This window comes from Trachinotus anak, unplaced genomic scaffold (genome assembly GCF_046630095.1).
Source record: "Trachinotus anak isolate AG129_WGS33_773 ecotype Australia unplaced genomic scaffold, CSIRO_AGI_Tana_v1 ptg000028l, whole genome shotgun sequence".
In the NCBI taxonomy this organism is placed as follows: Eukaryota; Metazoa; Chordata; class Actinopteri; order Carangiformes; family Carangidae; genus Trachinotus; species Trachinotus anak.
In genome coordinates, this window is record NW_027273879.1 from 16,896,867 (window position 1) to 16,915,963 (window position 19,097).

Genomic DNA, 19,097 nt, shown 5'->3' on the forward strand with positions numbered 1-19,097 from the left:
TATTTTCAGTAGAGTAAAATTATAACACAAAAATATTGTCCCTTCATTATTCTTAAAGAAATAGCCAGGAAGTTGTTCTTTTACAGTCACAGCAAAATAACGCAAGATAATGCAAGCCAACTGGAATACTGAAGTGATTTCTTAACTGATCATCTATCCAATCAAGTCAGCATTTATTCTGGATAAATAAAAATGAGCAAAACAACACATGAAAACCACATGCATAAATAAATATGCAGTAATTAGGGCTTCAGACTTGCAATTAGCCCGAGTTTTATGCAGATACAGAGTAAATCTACATGGATGGATAAATGAACACACATTCAAATAAAGATGCACCCAGATGCAGACGAACATGTGTGCATGCATATGCAAATGGAAACTGCATAAGCATATGCACACAGACACAATAGTTTGCAGAAGTGATACAAAGATTGCTTATTCAATTTCCCTGTTGTTGCAAGATCTCAGTCAGTCACATCATGAACAGATGCATAAATAAAAAAAATGTCGAAGTGAATTGTCATTTGATGCACACTCAAAACTGTCTGCACTGGCCAACAGCCAGGTTGTTGCAAGTACATTAGAGTCACTTATTATTACATGAGGCTGCAAGGTTGCCAGCAGGATACACATAGCCTGTACAGGAGAGCCAGCTGCTTATTATTTTATGAGACATTTGTGTTACTTTTCTCATGCCATCTTCGGAAGTACCAGTGAATGATCTTTACATTAGATGTTGAAATTATGAATTCCACCCATATGAAATGTCTTTAAATGAACTATGTTGTTAAATATATATATATACCTTTTATATGAATATGCAATGTTTGTCTCCATCAATCTATATGTTTGGCCCCATTAAAGCAGATCCCATATACGATTTTGTACTACATTATACATTTTAATACTCTGTTTTTATATACTATTATAGACTACACTGCATATTTTATGAATGCCAGTGTCTCTAACATAGACCTACATACACTACAACTGCGCAACAACTATCCTACAGAAATGCAAGAAATGAAAATTTTGTTATCTACTGTCAATGCATCGTACATGCACTCACTGCATATCAATAATTGAAGTAAAAGGAGTGCACAGCATTCACTCATTCATAACCTAAACACACTCTTCAAATACATGCATCCTTATTCAGCTTATGATGTTGTGTAATCCTGCCTCTGCAAAATTTAATTAACAATAAAAAATGAATACCTACCTAATATGCAGTCACTGTATATGATATGAGTTGCTGTTAAAGTGTAACACACACCAGCTGCTGCACATAGGGTTGTGTAGGGTCATTTGCGTATACAAAACGTGCCATGGAAACAAAAGTCAAGTCAAGGTACAGTAGCTTGGTTAAAAACGTATTTTCTGAAGTAGTGATGCACATCAACAATGAGAAATAGGATAGTGGCATATGTTGACACTGAGGCCTCGAACAGAAAATACTGGAACAGGTGTTTTGGCTCACAGTATATCCCACCTGTGTTTGTTCCCCATAGAGGAACCTGTTCAGGATTTGGTAAATAGGGTTTCTTAGTAAATATGATTTTTTGGGGGGATTATAAATTGTAACAGAATTGCTCATGTATTGAATTTAATTCCAAATTACTAATAATAGTGAAAAATTCCTCTCTGCCTGTTTTCCAGGAGTTTTGTGCATGAAGAGTGATGACTACTGAGCTGACTAGAATTGACTGACTTTATCAAGGATAATAGCAAACTAAGGGAGCAAACTGATTTACCTTGACTCATGACTGATCTTTTGTATTTGTCCAGTGTATTCTGTTGATTTAGCACTAAGGGTTTCATATATGGTACAGTATCTACATGGCTATACATATGGTGACAAAATGAAAATAAGATCTTGAGTGGTTGTGGTTGTGCTGCCACAAGTGTACATGTGAGTGATTCTTGCATGTCAAAAAGGTTCTATTCAACTTTCAAGGGCAGTTCAGTCTTTTCTGGCAGAAGCACAGACTACAAGAGGTAGCATTAGATGTAACAGTATATATGCCTCTGCTACTGATACATACAATGACAGTGCTGTTTGCTCAAAATGTGTATTTGATATTTAGCTCCTTTAAAGGAGCTTTTGGTTAGTTTTGCTGGTGCTACATAGCCAGCATTAGTATCAAAGGCTGTTTGCTTATAATTCTAGGATTCATTCCTTTACTCGCTAAGAACTGTCTTCATCGATGGAAAGCAATGCCAGTGTTAACTCTTGTCTCTGTCACATCTTTTCTTTGGACACTAACCCATCTCATCACTTTCCAATAGCGAGTCACTGCAACCTCCAATCTGCCCTGAAGACTTAGCACAGCTTAGAGGTTGTTCTATAACCTCTTGTCTTGTAAACGCAGCATTACGATTATGATTAAAATCACAAAAAAATCTCTGGTTTGAGAATTGCTGGAAACATTTGGAATGATGTAATACATAACTCAAAAAATATATAACATAGGTCTAGTAATTTTGAGACATTTTGATGTTGAAAAGTCACATATTATAACTTTAATTATTTAAAGGGATTACAAGTTGGATTTTGTGCTGAACTGCTGTCATTACTGATATATGTATGATGAAGCTGTGGATTGCCCCTGTTTCTCCACAGGCTTTTTGGAGGGACAAGGGCTTGTCTGGGGAAATAGTGACAGGATCCTCCAGTGACTGTCCATTCTGTGTTACCTTTGACGCCACCAGCCCCAGTGGTAACGCTGCTTTGGTGGGTTTCATCGCCGGCCAGCAGGCTTCTCAGTGGACCTCCAAAGAGGTAATGGGTTACTCAAGTACTTAAAAGGAATTTGACTCCAGTAGAAGTAAAATTACACAGGTAAAAGCACAGGTAAAATGTTACTCAACAATTGTTGATGGTGCATAGTGAATTTCTGCACTTGTTGTAATCAGTCCCCTCAGCCTCTCTGGTCTCAGTGCACTGCTCTAGGTTTTCAAACATTGAGCTGAATGAGCTGTGCAGTCACAACAGGGATTATCAGAAACAGCAGAAAGATGGAGCACACCTCACTGACCGTACAAGTAAACATAAAAGTCACAGCTGAGGGATCAGTTTTTTTGCATTTAGCATTTGGCCAGACCCAGCGTGCACCTGTTGGCATGTGAGGGTTCAATATTCAGTTGTTTGACAACAACACTCTTGACAACAAAAACAACAACAACAAAAAAAAAACAAAAAACAGCTGGACAGAGATGGATTCACTTTTTAAGCATCACACTTTTTTATTTTTTCTCCACACTTTGTGCGCTTCACAACCAAAACACATCCTGTTGTTAAGTCACATGTCACTAACCTACCCATCACTGGTTATAATAATTAGTTATAGTAATAGTTAAAACAGGGAAATCATTAAAAAACAGGGAAAACATTTAAGAGAAAAAAAAAATAATAGTAGAATAAAATAAGATAAATATACAACTCTTAGAGCTAATTAAAAGCTTAATTGTTTTCAGTCATTTAAATATGTCCACTGAGTCCCTCTAATATTTCTTGGTAGAGTGTTCCACACGGTAGGTGCATTATGGGTGAAGGCCCCTTCAGCAGTTTTATTTTTGGGAACATTTGGAATATTGAGAAGCCCTATCTAAAGGCTTGTGGAGGGACATGAAACAACAGACAACCAATGATGTAAGAGGGCGCCAAACCTTTAAGAGCCTCGTATGCGTGTAAAGGGACTTTAAAATCAATTCTAAAAGATACAGGGAGTCAATGTAGTGTAGCCAGTACAGGAGTAATTTTTGTTGACAGTCTAGCAGTGTAGGTTCTCAACTGACTTTCTCGGAAGACCAGTAAGAAGAGCATTACAGTAGTCCAATCTGCCTGAAATAACAAGTGGAAGAAAGCTGTCTTGGTTACCTTGCTTATTTGGGAAACTGAAATTAGAGTCTAAAATTACACCAAGACTTGTTACTTCATTCTGCTGGTTTAGGTTTCCAAGCCTGGTAGAAAGTGTACACTATCTGTTTTGGCTTTGGGGCCAACCAGTAGTATGTCTGTTTTATCCTCATTCAACTTTTTGCACATCCATTGGGTGACCGCAGAAGGACTTAGACTACGTTAAATAAGAGGAAAATGTAAATATGTGAATAGTTAACTGTGCAAACATATGTAAACTTCTTTTTTAGTGAATGAACTCAAATATACAGTTGAATTTACATGTAAACCTTACAGCAGCATGGCCAGTGTGTTTGATTTGGGACACCTTGTGGTCTCCAGCTTCTTCTCTGCTGCAGCTGCCGATTTGGCTCTTTTCATTTGTTGCATTAATCGGTTAATCATAACTTCATCATGTGACTTCTGTTTTTTACTCTGTAATGATTTTGACTTTAAATGCAGCAAAGTGAAATACTTGAGTGAGAGTGAAACTAATGATTTTTAAAAGCACTCCCCCTCAACTCTGGATGTACTATCAGATACAATTTGTTTTTTTTGTTTTTTTTTTATATAATTTAATTATATATAATTCAGTGTTCTCTACTTGTTACATAGCTATGTCTTTGAGTTTCACTTTTCATTATCATTTATGATTTAATGTATTTCACCAGTCACATAATTAGTAAGCACGCACACTAATATGTGTTTTCACATTTTCCTCTGATGGGTCTTTTCCTATCTCGATGATGTGTTGTAATTAGTTTTAAATTGATAGCGGATACAAACTGTGGTTTGCAAGATAAAATTTCAAGATTAAATTGTAGGCAGGCATGAAATACCTCTTATTATTAAGGGCTGTTCCTGAACTTGCAAGTTGACAAGTGAGATGCCACGGTTTTCAATAACTAAACTGTGGAGTCTTGGAGACTATGTGTTGAAATTTAAATGTAGGTGTACAGTATAAGACGCCTCCTACCATGGAAAAAATGTCAGATATTGTACAGTTGGATTTTAAGCATTAAATAGGGCTTTATCAGTTTCTCATGCATGTTTAGGGTTAAGCCTGGGTTGTTACGTGCAGAGACGAGCAGAGACAACATAATGGCAACATAATGTGTATCATCCAAATTATGTTACTGTGTAAAAAATGCTCAGGGGCAGCATTATGAGAAATTGCATGAAAGACTGTGCACCATCTGAGCACTTAAACATGGCATACAGACTGAGGGCAGCTCCCGGCAGCCTTTAGTATCTGATACTGAGGTATATATAGGACATAATGGAATAAAGGTATTTTTAATTACTTTAATTGAGTTGATTATAGAGTTACATTTTGTTTATCTCAAATTTGTCCATCAGTGTGTCAATAAGTGTCAATCAGATGCTGTTAAACATCTGACAGTTTCATAATCGCACATGGTGGAAGGTGGAGGAGGAGTGATAAAACTTGTGATAAAATTGAGAATTGCTAAATTGAAATTTAAGGAGCCACTTGATGGTTAATGGTTATCCACTTGGTAAACAAGGAATCCCATAAGAACTGTCTTGACAAATACTAGACTATAGAATCAACACAATAGCTGTGTCTCAATCCGGAGGCCGCATCATTGGGAGACGGCGGTTGGCAAAGGTGTGGTCTTCGTAGACCATGAAAGCTGGACCGAAAAGAGACAGTCGATTGTACGGAGGAGTTCCTATTTATCCTCGGCTGCTGTTTTATTTGCAGAGTCTGCAAAGTGTATATTTTTCCTATTCTATTAATCACTGGTGTGCAATGAATCTTGGGATATGTGGGTCCATGAAAGATCCACCTGTTGGATCCTTCATTGCGCGGGAAATGAAGGATGCATTTCCACATGAGACGAAGCCTTCCAAATCATGCTGCTGTGTTGCAATCAGTCTTCAAATGCAGCCTTTAAAGAGACACAGCAGTGCTGAGACACAGCTGATATCAATGCAAGAGTGGTCTTTATATTTTCATCCTTCTTGTGAATCCTTTGCTGCAGCAGTTTTAGTAGTGGATTCATACCGTCTTAATGTCCCTTTATGCCTATGTTGCTGATTAATAAGGCTACATGTCATGTGCTTTGCCAATGACTAAATATTACTATTGACAGCTGTAATCCTCTTGCTCTGCCATACAGAATGTGCATACACTCAGCCTACATCATCCCCTCCTTCATTTCCTCGCTAAATTGTCATTTAGTCCCAGCTTTTTCCCTTTACCTGAAAAAAAAAAAAAATACGTCCAGCCTTGTGTCTAACATTGTTTTGGCATCTCAGTCATTATACTGCCTTGCTACAGAACTCTACAGAGAAGCTGTCTCCTTGCTGCACAGGGTGCTAAATAATTAACCACCCCTTGCTACTCCACTGCTCAACAGAGGAAAACAGTGTTAGTGCCTGTGAGCCGAGTGGCCATCAAGGTTACAACTACACCCTCATTTTGCTGTTTAAGTATGATTTAGCCAGAAATATTATCTAACAATAATAAGTTTTTTTTTTTTTTCATAACCACCTCTCATACAATGTATGGAGTGGGCTCATCTAACACTATTCTTGCAGCAGCAAACTAACATTGTCCTTTTTTTTCTAAGTTCTTCATGGGAATGTAAGTAAATTATTGTACAACTGTGGTGCTGGGAGCAAAGGTAAAGTGACATGCAGATGAGGATCTGTCAGCATGCTTTATGGTGATCTGTCCTTTTGGTCCTCAGGCCTCAGCTGCTCTGTGTATAACTCACCGTGTGTGATGATACAACCAGGCTCATGTGCTGACTATGCTTGAGTTATTCAAATTGCCTGCTGCTTCCTGTGTCCAGCTTAGATTGGTTTCTAGTATAGAAACCAATCATATTTCAGCTCCCTGCTGTTATATTCTGGAGTGATAGGTGAGTATAAGAGAAGTACCACTTTCAGACGGGTATATCCGTCTATTTTCAGGCTGGAGAAAGACAAAAAGCTGTGATTTCCAGTCTGGTCAAATACCTCGGTCCTGAGGCTGCATCTTTCATCCACTATGAGGAGAAAGTAAGTACTTCAGTGGCATGTGTTTGTAATAAAACAATAATATTTTGGTCTGAAGCAGAATTCTGTTGTGCCAAAATTTGGAGGTTCATTTTTGCCCTGGATTCCAGAGAGAAAAGCAATTTCGTGAGGCAAAAGTCCTCACTTGTGTCAACAAGACTGAACCACACTGATTTCTGTCAAAGAAAATATGTCAGTGCATACTGAGCGAACTAGTTCCTAAAAAGGTGCTGACTAATTTGAATTAGCTTGATAATAATTACAGTCATTAGTCCAACATTAAGACAGGGGGCTTAACAGGGGTACATCAAAGGATATGATAAGATAATAGCATTTTTATTACCCTTAATTTTGTATTAGAGCAAGTCAATGCAAATTGCTAATCCAGAGTCATAAAATGTGCATTGCATAAAAGAAAATTACCAGCTGTATACCACTAACTGTGTATGTGATATGATTGGCCTTGTTGTATGCCATGACTCAGGTGAAACCTTTGTAAAACATGAACAGATACATTCTTGCTATAGAATATTTATTTTATTATTTAATTTGACTGTCAATCAAAATCAAAATTAAAAAAAACTTGGGAGGAGGGTGGGAAGCCAGCATGGGATCACAAAGTGCTCTGGTGAGTTTTGAAATGACTCAAATGACAGGAAACAATTTCTTTTCAAGGATGGTAGGGGAAGCCATCCTTAGAGATACACTAGAAAGAAATGTTTTCCTCGCTGTGACCTTAATGGGCAGCTGCAGCATTGGACTTAAATGCCTGGCCTTCCAGAAATTGAAGGTCATTTCTTAAACTATGTCATATCAAAGCATACAATACGAATACATATTACTATAATAAATCCATGGGATTAAGGAGTGTGCATGGCAAGCGTATCAAAGGTGAGCAGAGCCTGGTACTTTCACAGGGATCGCAACTGCCATTGTGTACAGACATGAGCCACTACCACACTACATGGAAATAATGTGTTTCATGCGGTAAATATCCTACTTTTCTATATCCTGCTGTGCCACACGCATACAGAATAGCTACTGAAGTCCATTATCTGATGCACACATTGGTAGCCTGTGAAAGAACACATTTGCCAAGCAAATGTAGGATTTTAGTCCCTGCACTTCCCTGTTGTAAGGCAGGATGGAGTGAAAAATTGCCCTGAAAAATCTCGAGGCAGGGATGTTAAGGAGGACGTTATGATTTTACATGACTTTGTTGATGAAGAGACTCAAGGGACACAGCATTTTATAGAATACATCAACAAACAACAACTGACAAAAAGCTGATAAATTGATGGCACAGTGTTGAGAGATGTTTGGCCTAATTTTATGGTAGCTCAGTGGATATCAGAGTTTTTTGATTTTGGCTGGGTTATCAACACAGTCAGCAGTCGCAGCTGCGGCTGTGACACACAGCTGACGGAGGTAAGGTAAGTACTTTACAACGCTTCCCAACAGACTGCAGCAATGTGTGTTGAAAATTCATATTTTTGGATTCACAGTGACCTAGACTTCTGGAGGATATCATTATATCCAATGTCTATCATGAATAAATGTCCATAAATTTGCTTAGAATTCACAGCAAAAAAAGGATGCTGTAACTCCAGATACTTGGCTGAGAATTAGCACATTTTTTTAACTTTTCTTCAGTATCAAAGTAAACCAGTGATGGCTGTCTGTACATCCTTGGGTACATTACAAACAGGAACTGGTAATAGCTAATTCGGCATACTAGATAGGGTTTGTTGAGCGGGTGCAATTGTCTCAATTTTGCCTGATGGACGTCCACAGTGTCAGACTTTGAAAACTTCTGGTCCTTGGTATAACTCTCGTCGTTGAGTATTGCTGTTAAATAAGAGTAGACAAGATTAAAGTTGTGAAGGGCCATCAAGTGTCATTTTATTGAAACAAAGCCATGTCTTTGTATTGTGCATACAAGGATACTCTCATTTTAACTTGTCTGCTCTGCAGGACTGGGCTAAGGAACAGTACAGCGGGGGCTGCCCCGTTAATGTCATGGCACCAGGTCTGCTAACATATTACCACCCTAGCCTGAGGAAGCCCTGTGGCAGGTAATCACACCACTCATGACAAATACACAGCAGCATCACACCTTTCCTTCTCCCTATACTCAAGCGTCACCGTCCTCTGTGTCCTCACCAAAGCAAATGCTTCAAGGCATGTAGCAGACTTCACCTGCATGACAGTTTTTGATATAAATCTTTTCAAGAGCTAAATCTAGAGTTCATACTTTAGTAAATTGTATCATTGTACACTAGATTGTATGGAAGAGATGAACTGTGGCTGCTGGATGTTTGTGCTATTTTTATACCACAAAAAAAAAAATGTCTCCAGTTCACCCTGCCTACCAGGTATTACTCACTAGCACCCAGTGCCTACAGATCACTGACGTGAGTTGTGGGAGTGATTATGCCTCCACTGACACATATTAGTCCAGTTCTAACGAAATGGCAAGAGGTCGTCAGGAGTGGTGTTCTCATAGGAAAACGTCCTATAATCCATTCCTAATGGCCTGTTCAGAGATGCAGAAGGCTGGACGAATGAAAGCGAAAGGTGGGGAGGGGGATCACGGTAATTCATCTCCATAATGACATTAAGTCTACGGGGAGCAGAGGAAGCTCATTACATAACATGACTCAAACAGCAGCATGGGTCGGTAGCCCTTATCCATATTCCTAGCCCATATAGGAAATGGATCATCAAGGACATGCTGTGACCTTGACACTAATCCAGCACATGTAATGAAGCCAAGCCCATGCCTGGTCGACAAAAATGCAGCACTCTGTATATAACAGCACAACGGATTCAGGTAGTGTCTGGTGGATTATGGGATTTCATTTGGGATAGTATGAATCTTACACTGACTTATACTGTGGTTTATATAATTAGAGTAATTATCCCTAGGTGGATACTATATGCCTGAGTGGTCAGTGTGTGAGATACCCAAAAGAGAGGCCCTCTCTACTCATTTCTAGATTGGTGAGAGAGAGAGTAGAGAGGAGAGTAAGAAGAAAGAGAAGCTGCCAAGAACTATGAATAAATTGACCCCAGTGGGTTCATGTTTTACTAAGTTAACAGCTTCAGCTGCAGGTAGAGTAAAAAACTGCAGTGGTAAGAGTTGCTCAGTAAGATGCTGAAATTTTAGATGAAGAAAAAAAGAAAAAGCTTGTTTGTGCTGCTCCTTGCATTGTTTGGATTATTACTGCCAACAGAGGGGGATTAGTTCATTCAGCCTATGACACAGAGAGTGAGACTGTATGAATTTAAAATCTTTTAAAACTGTGTGATAGTTTCAGATGCACTGGAATTGCTATTTTGTATACTTATATCTTAGCTTCATATTAGACTTTATATGTGAGAATGATAATTATATATAATAGTGGAGCTCTCCAACTGAGCTCTGTAGGCTTAGCAGATCATCTCTGTGCATCCCCACAGTGAAGTTTCCATCCATTCAGCCATGTCAGGATTAGCCCATCAGCCCTTCTCTGTTCTCTCTTCTTAAGGGCAGCAGTAACACCGCCGCTCCTCACCCTGAAACACCAGAATGACTCTTCAGGGAGTTATAATATGTTGGTATCATTCTTTTTTTTTTTTTTTTTTTTTTTATTGCTGTCTGCTTCTTATGGTGTAATGCCTGATGTTTACACTCCTAATATGTATAACACAAACCAGACAGTAGACTAACATCTGATCGCCCAGCAAGACAGGATCATCACGGACACCTGTCTTTCCTGATAAGCAGAAGGTCACAGCACAATGCTCCATGGGTTACAAAACATGTGCTTCAACAAAACATGAGCTGCACTCAGCTACAATCACCACTGATATTTCTTCATATATCACTCCCGATTTCAGATGTAGTCTTAAAAACAGTTAAAACAAACTTTGTTATTAGATTTGTTTTCTGTTTTTAAGCTTCTTGTTCGGGTTTGTCAAGTCAGCTTTTAAAGTTCAGTGAGGCTGAACACAGGTCCTTTTTCCCAAAGCTCCCCGCAGTACACCTACAGTAAACAGCTCACACCTGATGAACAGGCTTTAGCCGCAGAACCGCTGCACAAACCTTTCCACTGAAAAAGACTCAGTGCTGCAACACTGCCTGTAGAATTTGTATGAACGAGCCTTAGGAGGATCCCGTCCTGCCAACATATCGTGATATGCCCACACAAAGCCAAAAGCAAAGCATCTGTTTATATAAGAACAAACCAAGTAAAAAAAAAAATCTGCCTCCTCGCTTTCCTCAACCAAACGGCATCACAAAGTGATAGAAATATAAGCAAGAAGCAAATGGTAAGATGCTTCAGGTACCAAAGGGCAAGCAGATAAAAGAAAAATGTCTCTCTTCTCCTCTATTATATCTCACTCCTGCTGAATCCTCCAACACAGGGGATAAGGACCCTGGCTTCACCCAGCATGCAATGAAACAACACTATCCTGTCAGCGGACAGGTTGAGACAAAGTGTTTTTGATTATGAAAAACATCAACTTCAGATCCCTGCCGCACACACACAGAAAGGTTTACTGATTTCTTACAATTATAGGGAAAACACAATACCACGTCTCACGCTCCAAGGGAATTATACAGCCTTCCAAAAAATACACAGAGATTATGATGTGTGGAGGTGTCAGAGGAATTCATACAGTCACACTGAGCAACTCCAAATATCTGTCCACGATCCTTACACCAAGAGCTGGCAACACTATCCACCACACAAACACTTTGTCAGCACAGACCAGAGGAATATACTCAGAGCAGAGATGACTATGTCACATATCAACTGGGTCATCATGAGGAGAAATATACACACCTTTATTCTTTCAGCACTGATTGTCAGATATGACATGTAACATTTCCATATATATTTAGACATAAGGCATTTCAATATATTTTAGAACAAGCAGCACTATTTTTTTCAGAGAATGCCCAAGAAAGGTCAGTGACAGAAGAGAGAGAAAGCTTTATTCTTCCTCGAGACTGTTGTGTTTAATGTGACAATGTGGACCAGTTTCTTTCTAAATCCGTTTTGTTCATCTGCTGTTATATTATTTGACTCAGCCCACTGGGAAATGTGATTAAATTGAACGCAGCTAAAGAGTTTGTGCACAGCAGAGGTCAAAATGACGTCCCAATAGCTCAGAGCGGTTCTTTTATCTTTATTCCCAGTTCTACAGATTGGATTAATCTCGCACTTTTGCATTTCTGGAATCACCCTTTTTGCTGGCTTTACCGTAAATGGTGGACCACCATATTTGCATGCTTTAAAAACACAGCATTGCATCAGTTTGAACAGGGCACTAAAGTCATTGGTGCTGTCAGTTGGTCAGTTTCAGTTAACTCTTATCTTAACACCTACAGGATTTAAACGAGACACTGATCACGTTCAATCAAGGTCACAAGGTGACCTTTTTATTCTGACAAGCTCTCACTCTGCTCATCATAATGCCGCTGCTCATTATGCGGTTTACCACCACCTGCTATGGATCCTGCTGTAATGGTTGATTTCTTCCTCCAACACTCCTGTCTGTTTTACTTTTTATTACCGTATGCAGTGAATGATTTGCTTTCCTTTTTCATTATCGTTAGTGTATCCTTATCTCAGTGATCTCTGGGTTGGTTGCACTCCTGGCTGAGGCACTGCTGTATGAATCTATTACAGATCTTCCCCAGACATAATTGTATAACTGTGTGTTGCAGTTATACATGTCAGAGTCACAATGTACAGATATGGGATTATGTCAGACAACTGCAGAAAAGATACCAGCCAATTAATTTCTCCAGGATTTGGATTTGTCTTTATCAGTTTAAAGGTTATTGCAAAGTATAGCTTGCTCATTGCAAGTATTAGCAAGCATTAGCAGCTGTTTACTTACCTGTGTGTAGGAGTTCAGCATCAAACATCAATCCTTTACTCAAGAGCCGTCTCCAGAGGTGGAAAGCAACACCAATGTTAACTCACATCTGTATCACTTTTTTTCTTCTACTGAAATTAGCATGCTAACCAGCTAGCCCAGGCCCGTCCTGTCACTTTCTGATAGTGACTCGCTGTAGCCTGCAATCTGCCCTGAAGACGATGCGCTACTCAAACAGTGCATCAGAACCTCTTGTCCTGTAGCTTGTAGCTCTTGTCAAGCCACAATCACCACAACCGGCTCCTGGCAAGGAAACCATGTTCAGTGGTAGAGAAAACTTACAAATAGCCCGTTTAAGAAAACCAATCACGCCCCAAGGCCTCTCAGTGAATAGGCAGCTGGTGTGTATTACCAGCACTGGCAGGTTACATGTTGCCAGAAGGCCTCCCAGTCTGTGGTCTCAAGGTCTTGGATATTCTGCTGTTGGAGTGTGAAGTGGACTCTTGTATTAAGATGGACTGGACAATCAAAATTCCTCTGAATAGGGGCGTCCCAGTCGAGTTCTTTTTTGGCCAGACTCCCAATCCGAGTCCTTTAATATTGGGTATCTGCTGATACCGAGTCAGATCCAAAACTTATATTTACATTATTTAAATGTTGTTTAAATAGCCTATGCATTTAACATTAAAAAAACACAGCTGTAGACTACTTAATCTCACAAATAAACTTTTACGAGCATCTGGATCCAAATACTGAAGGTCATGGTTCAAAAATATAAAGTTTATAAGCTTAAATTACTGATATGATATAAATGAAAGTTCAGTTGGAAGAATGCCATCCCCAACAGAGACGTGATCGGATCCACTAGAAAGAAGACATCTCACTCTGTTGGATTTGTTGGAACTGAAGAAATGCTCAGTTCACTTGTGGTTGTGCAGTGGCGTTACAGAGTGACAGGTTCCTCTTTCACAAACTATGTTTGACAGGACCTGACAGTGGCCTGCGGAGAGCACAGCTGCAACACTACCAGGCTGGAGGTGGACAAAACAGAGCAGAGTACAGTAATGAAAGGATCTGATGATGATTGGCATTATTTTAGCCAATGCTGATCCATTAAAATATGCCCAGAAGGGTCCAGGGATCACAACTTTTATACTTCTGAAAATTTCTCTTTGAAACTTTGGCACACACTGATCCTCTGTTTAGCCCTGATTGCTCTGCTTTTGCAGGGATCTGATTCTTGACGGAGTCCTTGCTGAATAATAGCACCCCTTTGTGAATTTCACCTTCAAATCCTGCTTTACCACATCAGAGAAGTGTTTATGTCGAGTCCAGGGGAAGCGTGTTTCCTGCCGAGGCCTCTATCTCCACTCTTCAGACAATATGAATTAATTATCAAGGATACTGTCCAGCGAGGGAACCCTTCTCCATTCCTCTGATTGGCAGACAGGGGTGGAGAGGCGGAAGAGCTTTGATATGCAAGTACAATGGGCAAGTGAATACATGAGCAGTAATGTGTTATACATGTACACTATCCTCTGAATGGTAAATTAGTGGAGCGTCCTGTGTTTTAGCAGCACAGATATGTAAAAGTAAGAATCACAGAAGCAGATACCTAGATATCTAAGTTGTTAACTCCTTGTAGGTTCCCCTCTTAAGCAATGGCGTTGCTATGCTTGTAGCTATCAGGGGCCCCTCACACACAAGGTTTTGAGTCATAGGCTTTTATATTTTTATTGCCCTTATTGAAATATTCCAAAACTACATGTTTTATGAAATAGATTCATTATTTTTTGCCACCCACACTTGTTTAATTTGATTACTTCCTTGCAATAAATTATGAAGTAAGGCTTGCTGGGAAATCCTAATTTGACCAGTGAGCATGCGCCCTGTCATTCCTGATAACTTGCGCGAGTGGAAATGAATTTGTCTCCTGACTTTTTAGGAAGAAGCGAGTGTTCTTCAGATAATGCATGATTAAGTAAGATTTAAATCTATAGCATTGTATAGCTACTGTAATCTGTGTGTGTGATAACGTGCCCATGCTGTAAGTGATTTCTTGATGGCTATTTGTTCTACTGACACACTGTGTACGCTAGCTTTGTATTGGTCTGTTAGTGTTGGCTTGCTAAAGCTGTTCTGGATGTTTGGTAGTTGCAGTGGAGGTCTGACTCCAGGACAGGCTGGGAGAGTAAAGTCAATAAATCTGACACTAAGGCTGCTGTCCGTTGTGCTGATGAAAGGCTAGATTGCAGGACGAGAGTTGCATGGTGAGCATCTCCATAGTGACATAGCCATTGTTTGCAGTAGTTGTGTATGTCTGAGCATGTGTGCATGCACGTGTGTGCGCTTGTGTTAAAGCGTTGAAATATTTGCACTGCGGCCAATCGCAGTTATGTTACTCTACAGTTCCTAAGGCTGGGAAAATGGTTTGATACATGGTAAAATACGACTACATGGTAAAACACCTACTGCATAATTACGTATAACACAGGTGGTATGTGTAATTGTTGGTTGCAGAGTCTCACAGGTGAGCCAGCATACAGTGGAAGTGTCAACCCTGCCGGCTGGTTGGTGCAGCACCTTTTTATTTCAAATCTGTAAAAAAATAAAGCAAACATCCATGGGAACATGTCTATTCACCTACATGCAGCCCAGATATGCATGTTCCCACCTTAAGGCATGCAGAATTATAAGTATTTGTTTTTGTGGGTGGCAGAAAATAATTGGAATACAGTTACTAAATAACAGCCTGGATGAAATTGCTATCCTCTGTAGAGCACTTTAACCTCCTGGAGGAGGGCCTCTCTGTTATCTGGAGAGGCGGCTGTGAGTGACTCATTCAGCTCACCTCACAGGAACACTGAAGAGCATAACATAACTCAAGTGTCCAAACACTCCATTAGGACACGCCATCACATTTGATAATATCCATCAGTGGTTGCGAAGTGGCCAGCTGTGGAGTTAGGAAGCTAGGAATCTCTCATACAATACTGCACTTTTGTTCTCACTGTTGCTGCTCTGTGCTCAGCAGGTGGCGGGTGTATCATTGTTGCAGTTTGATTCAGCCCCACCTGTCCAACTGGTGGTGCCGCGGAGGACCATCCCTCCTCATCTCTATTCTGGAGCAGTAGCCTCTGCTTTGTGCTGAACCAGTGGAACAGAAACAGCATTTTTCTTTTTTTTTCTTTCTCCACAACCTTGTATGTAGTGTTGTTTAGTGTGGGTTGGATGCTATACTGCTGCTCTCGACTAACCCTTGAAACAGGCTGCACACACTGCTATTTTGTCACCGTGCATAGTTCCGGTCATTGCGATCGCTGCTCAGGGAATCAGGCTCTCGGCAATAGTATGGGTTTTTTTTGATTGAGCAACCAGGTATTCATATGAAGCCAGCAGGGCTCTGGCAGGGATTGTAGAGCGCTCACGTACAGCCGTCTCGTGGCTCTGCAGTTCTCCCTCCCTGCAACGAAAAAAATCGAATGGTTTGTTAATGTAGGACGGATGTTTGTTTTGTCTTTTATTTTTCAAGGTTTCATGAGTGAGCACTTCAGAACACAGAACACATTGGGAACGTTTCACTTCATTTTTGGCATGTGAGTTTGTACTGCAGAAACTCAGTGTGATATTTCCAATGCTTGTTCAAGGCCAAATCTGTTGGAGCAGCTGGCACCTTACGTTCGTCATTTGAAGTTGACGGTGTGTTGCTTTCAGTTCGCCCACCTTTATATCCACACTTTGCATCTTGAGCCGGCACACTTTTTTTTGAGGGGCCACCGCTCCATATTCAGCCACTTTGCAGTATGAAGCTAACATTTAGCACCTGCCGCTGTGTTGTGCCACAGTCAGTCTGCCAAGCTGGAGGAGACGACTTCTCCCTCTCAGAATTACACATACAATTTCACTTACTCGCTAAAATCTGTTTTATAATGACATTATAACATTGGTATGGGAGAATTAATGGAAAAAAAAAGAGGATTCAAAATTCTATAGAATATATAGGAATTTCTTTATTATTTATTTATGTATTTAAAAACCATTCTGGGATCCCTGAAAATAATCTTGCCATCCCCCTGGAGGTCCCAAACCCCAGGCGGAGAACAATCAAACCCAGCTGAATTTAACTGTGACAGTAGCTGCAAGGTTCATGATTTGGACTGATGTTGACAACAAACCTGGGCACCGTGGGTAGTAATTTATATAGTTTGTAAGACATCCTTGACTGGATTGTCATTACATGGAGCAGAGGAAAAGTGAAAGAGTAGCATTGTTACCGTGCTTCTCTGGTAAGTAACCCCTACAGGGTTGAACAGACGCAATTTTGCTGAGCATATACTTGCAAATTTCAGTGCATGGAGACATGGAGGGTCTAAGCCAATAGAGACTTGTTAAACGGCAAAACTTTAACTGTATCAGTTCATCTGACAGAAAATCTTATCAGTCAGCAGTATCTCGTGCACTCTGTAAAACTGATAATACAGATGAATGTTAATGGCTTAAGACACAGTAAGAATGTGCTGAAAGGGATGTAGTTACTCCAACAGAGAATAAAATAAATGTCTGTTCAAAGAGCGAGATCAGGCTCAGTGTTCGGCACATGGCTCACTGATGAACTTGATTTACAGGATCCACTGGGCAGGCACGGAGACAGCCACACAGTGGTGCGGCTACATGAGTGGTGCAGTGCAAGCTGGTCAGCGAGCAGCTCTTGAAGTGCTGGCTGAACTCCGCCCCATGACCTTGACCCAGGAGGAGCAGGAAGCAGTGCGGCACAGTCAGACTGTTGAGGTTCCTGCGCAGCAAATACCATCATCCAAGCTCACCTACCTGTCCACAAGTAAGGCCGTGGCCATTGCGGCGCTGATGACAGGTGCTGCTCTCTTGCTGGCTCGGCATCAAAATGCTTTGCTCAAGGTCACAACATACTTGACAAATGTGGTTTCAACAACCAAGTCTAATAGTTTCCTAATGTAACAGACAGTAAAGCAGGTGCATTTTGTGTGATTGGTTTTGATTGAGCTCTTCTTACAGATCTAACAGATTTTTATTTTTAATGATTATTTCATAGCAAAGTTAAAAGGTTAGACTCAATTAGTTTAATTTGCACTGTACTTAATTACATTACATTAAAATATAGGTACGTTGTGATATTACCTAATATATTAAAAAAAAACTTGATACTAATGATGATGATGGACTAATGATACAAATTAAACACTGTGCCTTCTTTAATGAGTGAGATTAGATGTTCTCACTGCCATGATGTTTCTTTCATACAATTCTGGTTTGCAAAATGAGGCCAAAAATAAAGGTGGTTTAATGACTCCATAATCCTGACTTGTATTTTTCCTTTAAACATTTTTTTCATTTTTTATTTTTTATTTTTTTTGTTTTTATAATTTGCTCATGACAAATGATAAGAAAAAGCAAAATAATTTTTTGTGCCAATGGCTACAGGAATCAATCGGACATATTTGCACTCTAAGAAGCATCTTATCTCATTTGCCTTTTTAACATATAGAATTGAGACCACGGATTTAGGTTGTGCTTGTAAGCTCAGAGAGATCATGTTGTGTTTAAACCAGTTTGCGAGGAGAAAATGGAGCTTTCATACTGTATGCCCTGCATTGTTTCCCAGAGAGCCATAAAACCTGCTTGAGAGGCTTGGAGCAGAGCCACACGCGCATTTGTGCACCCACAAAACAACCAACAGACATTCGAATGAGCGTAAGATAGATGAAGCAGTCATGAAATGATAACGTCCCAGAGAAAGTGATTTAATCGCTATCACTTGATTGCACGGTTGATTGAAAGGATTTTTGTCAGTCCCCATGTCTCTCCTAGAGTCTCTCAAACGCCCACTGATCACTGGATGGTAGTCTCTGACTCCATTGGCGCCATGGCTTACTATTTGTCTTTGTTATCACTAGCTCGCACTGAATCAACTGCCTGTTCTCCCTGGTTTCATTTAAGCCGGTCCAAGTTGAATCAAGGCCAACAACCCATCGCTATATATGTGGGAGTTTTTCTGTACTATATGGTCACTGCTTTGGTAATTTTGCTCGACAAAAAAGAAATGGTTGATTAACTAATTTCATGCAATATACTAAACTCTATATATGCATTTTTTCCCACTTGACCCCACTGACACCATGGACAGAAGCAGATGGGGGTGCTATTTCAGGGATTCCACAGTGTGGAGGTTTCCTCTTATGCTCTATGTCAGCACAAGCTTCAGGCATACATGCAGTAATGTACCATCTGGGGGACTGGCAGCTTGCCTCAGTGTCACTGT

The 19,097-nt window shown here is 40.0% G+C and overlaps 1 protein-coding gene across 1 annotated transcript in view; it reads left to right on the forward strand.

Moving 5' to 3' along the window:
* LOC139611579 (probable flavin-containing monoamine oxidase A) overlaps nt 1-18,133 on the forward strand; it is a 43,131-nt gene extending 24,998 nt beyond the window's left edge. Inside the window, exons 9-12 of the mRNA XM_071466362.1 lie at nt 2,627-2,785; nt 6,845-6,931; nt 8,903-9,003; nt 17,428-18,133. Coding sequence (XP_071322463.1) covers nt 2,627-2,785; nt 6,845-6,931; nt 8,903-9,003; nt 17,428-17,776 — 696 coding nt within the window. The 3' untranslated portion in view covers nt 17,777-18,133. The remainder of the gene's footprint in view (nt 1-2,626; nt 2,786-6,844; nt 6,932-8,902; nt 9,004-17,427) is intronic.
* The last annotated feature ends 964 nt before the right edge of the window (nt 18,134-19,097 follow it).